Genomic DNA, 1368 nt, shown 5'->3' with positions numbered 1-1368 from the left:
GGGCAGCACCGGCCGCAGCCCGCAGGCCACCAGCACGGCGGCCAGCAGCAGGTCGGCGCCGTAGACCTCGCGGATCCAGTCGCGGAGGTAGAAGCCGCCCATGCGGGGGTTGATCTCCAGCAGGCGGGGGCCGCCCGGCGCCAGCTTCAGCTCCACGTTGAAGACGCCGTCGGCCAGCCCGCACGCCACGCAGCACTGGTGGGCCGCCCGCACCAGCTGCGCCTGCCGGTCGGCCGGCAGGCACGAGGGCATGCAGGCGGCCGTCTCCAGGAAGGCGGGCACCCGCGTGGGGCCGTTGTCAGACACCCAGGCGCCCAGCAGCTGCCCCTCGAAGAGCACCAGGTCCACGTCGTGCTCGGTGCCCGGCACGTACTCCATGAGCAGCATGCTGTTGCCCCAGCCCAGCCCGATGCCCGGGTGGTCGGCGTCGGCCCGCAGGTCGCGCCACAGCCGCTCGGCGTGCGCGTGGCACTCGCCGGCGCTCTCCACCAGCCGCACGCCCACGGCGCCCGCCCCGTACTCCAGCTTGGCCACGGCGGGGAAGGGCAGGGCGGCGGCGGCCCGCTCCACGTCGCCGTGGCTCTCCACGTGGCAGCAGGGCACGGCGTAGGCGGCGGGCGGCGGGCGGCCGCGGCGGCACCGCAGCAGGTGCTGGTGGGTCCGGCTCTTCTGCTTGGCCAGGCGCACGGCGGCCGGCGGGTTGGCGYGCAGCCCCAGGCGCTGGCACACCAGGGCCGCCAGCACCACGCAGTCGTCCCAGTAGCAGAGGCAGGCGTGGGGGCGCAGGCCCCGGGCCCGCACCAGCTCGGCCACCCGCTCGGCGTGCTCCTCRTCCCGCCGGTGCTCCGTGCTGTCGTAGGGCAGGAAGGTCTCCACCAGCCCCGCCGCAAAGTGCTCCGGGTCCGACTCCACCAGGTGGATCTGCATCCCCCCCCCGCCACGAGGGACACGGCCGGCGTCACAGCGGCAGGGGCGCCGGCGCCGCAGCCCCCTCCCGCTTCAGCCATGGGGCGTTCACTCTGAAACCTCCTGATGGCCGTCGGTGCCGGCCCCGGGTCTCACCTTGAGGCCGTACTCCCGGGCCGCGTCCCAGACGAAGCTCTTGCTGACGCCGCCAGCCCCGATGAGCAGGATGTCCTTGCCCTCTAGGAGGTGGCGCTGCGCCCGGTGCAGCATGGTCTCGGCCAGCAGGCGGGGCAGGTCGCCGGCGGGCTCGCCCACGGCGCGCCCCATGGCCTCGGCCAGCCCGCAGGTCTCCAGGCACCGCTGCGTGTTGGTCGACAGGGCCATGAGCTCCAGCGAGTCGCCCACGCAGGTCAGCAGGAAGTCCACGCCTGGGGGCCGAGGAGGCCGGGCTCAGCGCCACGG

The 1368-nt window shown here is 75.1% G+C and overlaps 1 protein-coding gene across 1 annotated transcript in view; it reads right to left on the bottom strand.

The window, feature by feature from the left end:
* Positions 1 to 1368, bottom strand: part of CARNS1 (carnosine synthase 1) — a gene marked incomplete at its 5' end in the record, with an annotated part of 10059 nt that overhangs the window by 2802 nt on the left and 5889 nt on the right. Inside the window, 2 exons of the mRNA XM_026060198.1 lie at positions 10 to 921; positions 1063 to 1334. Coding sequence (XP_025915983.1) covers positions 10 to 921; positions 1063 to 1334 — 1184 coding nt within the window. The remainder of the gene's footprint in view (positions 1 to 9; positions 922 to 1062; positions 1335 to 1368) is intronic.

This window comes from Apteryx rowi, unplaced genomic scaffold (genome assembly GCF_003343035.1).
Source record: "Apteryx rowi isolate R43461 unplaced genomic scaffold, aptRow1 scaffold_1669, whole genome shotgun sequence".
NCBI classification, from domain to species: Eukaryota; Metazoa; Chordata; class Aves; order Apterygiformes; family Apterygidae; genus Apteryx; species Apteryx rowi.
The sequence above is the reverse complement of the archived record's forward strand: the minus strand, read 5'-3'. Positions and strand labels throughout refer to the sequence as shown.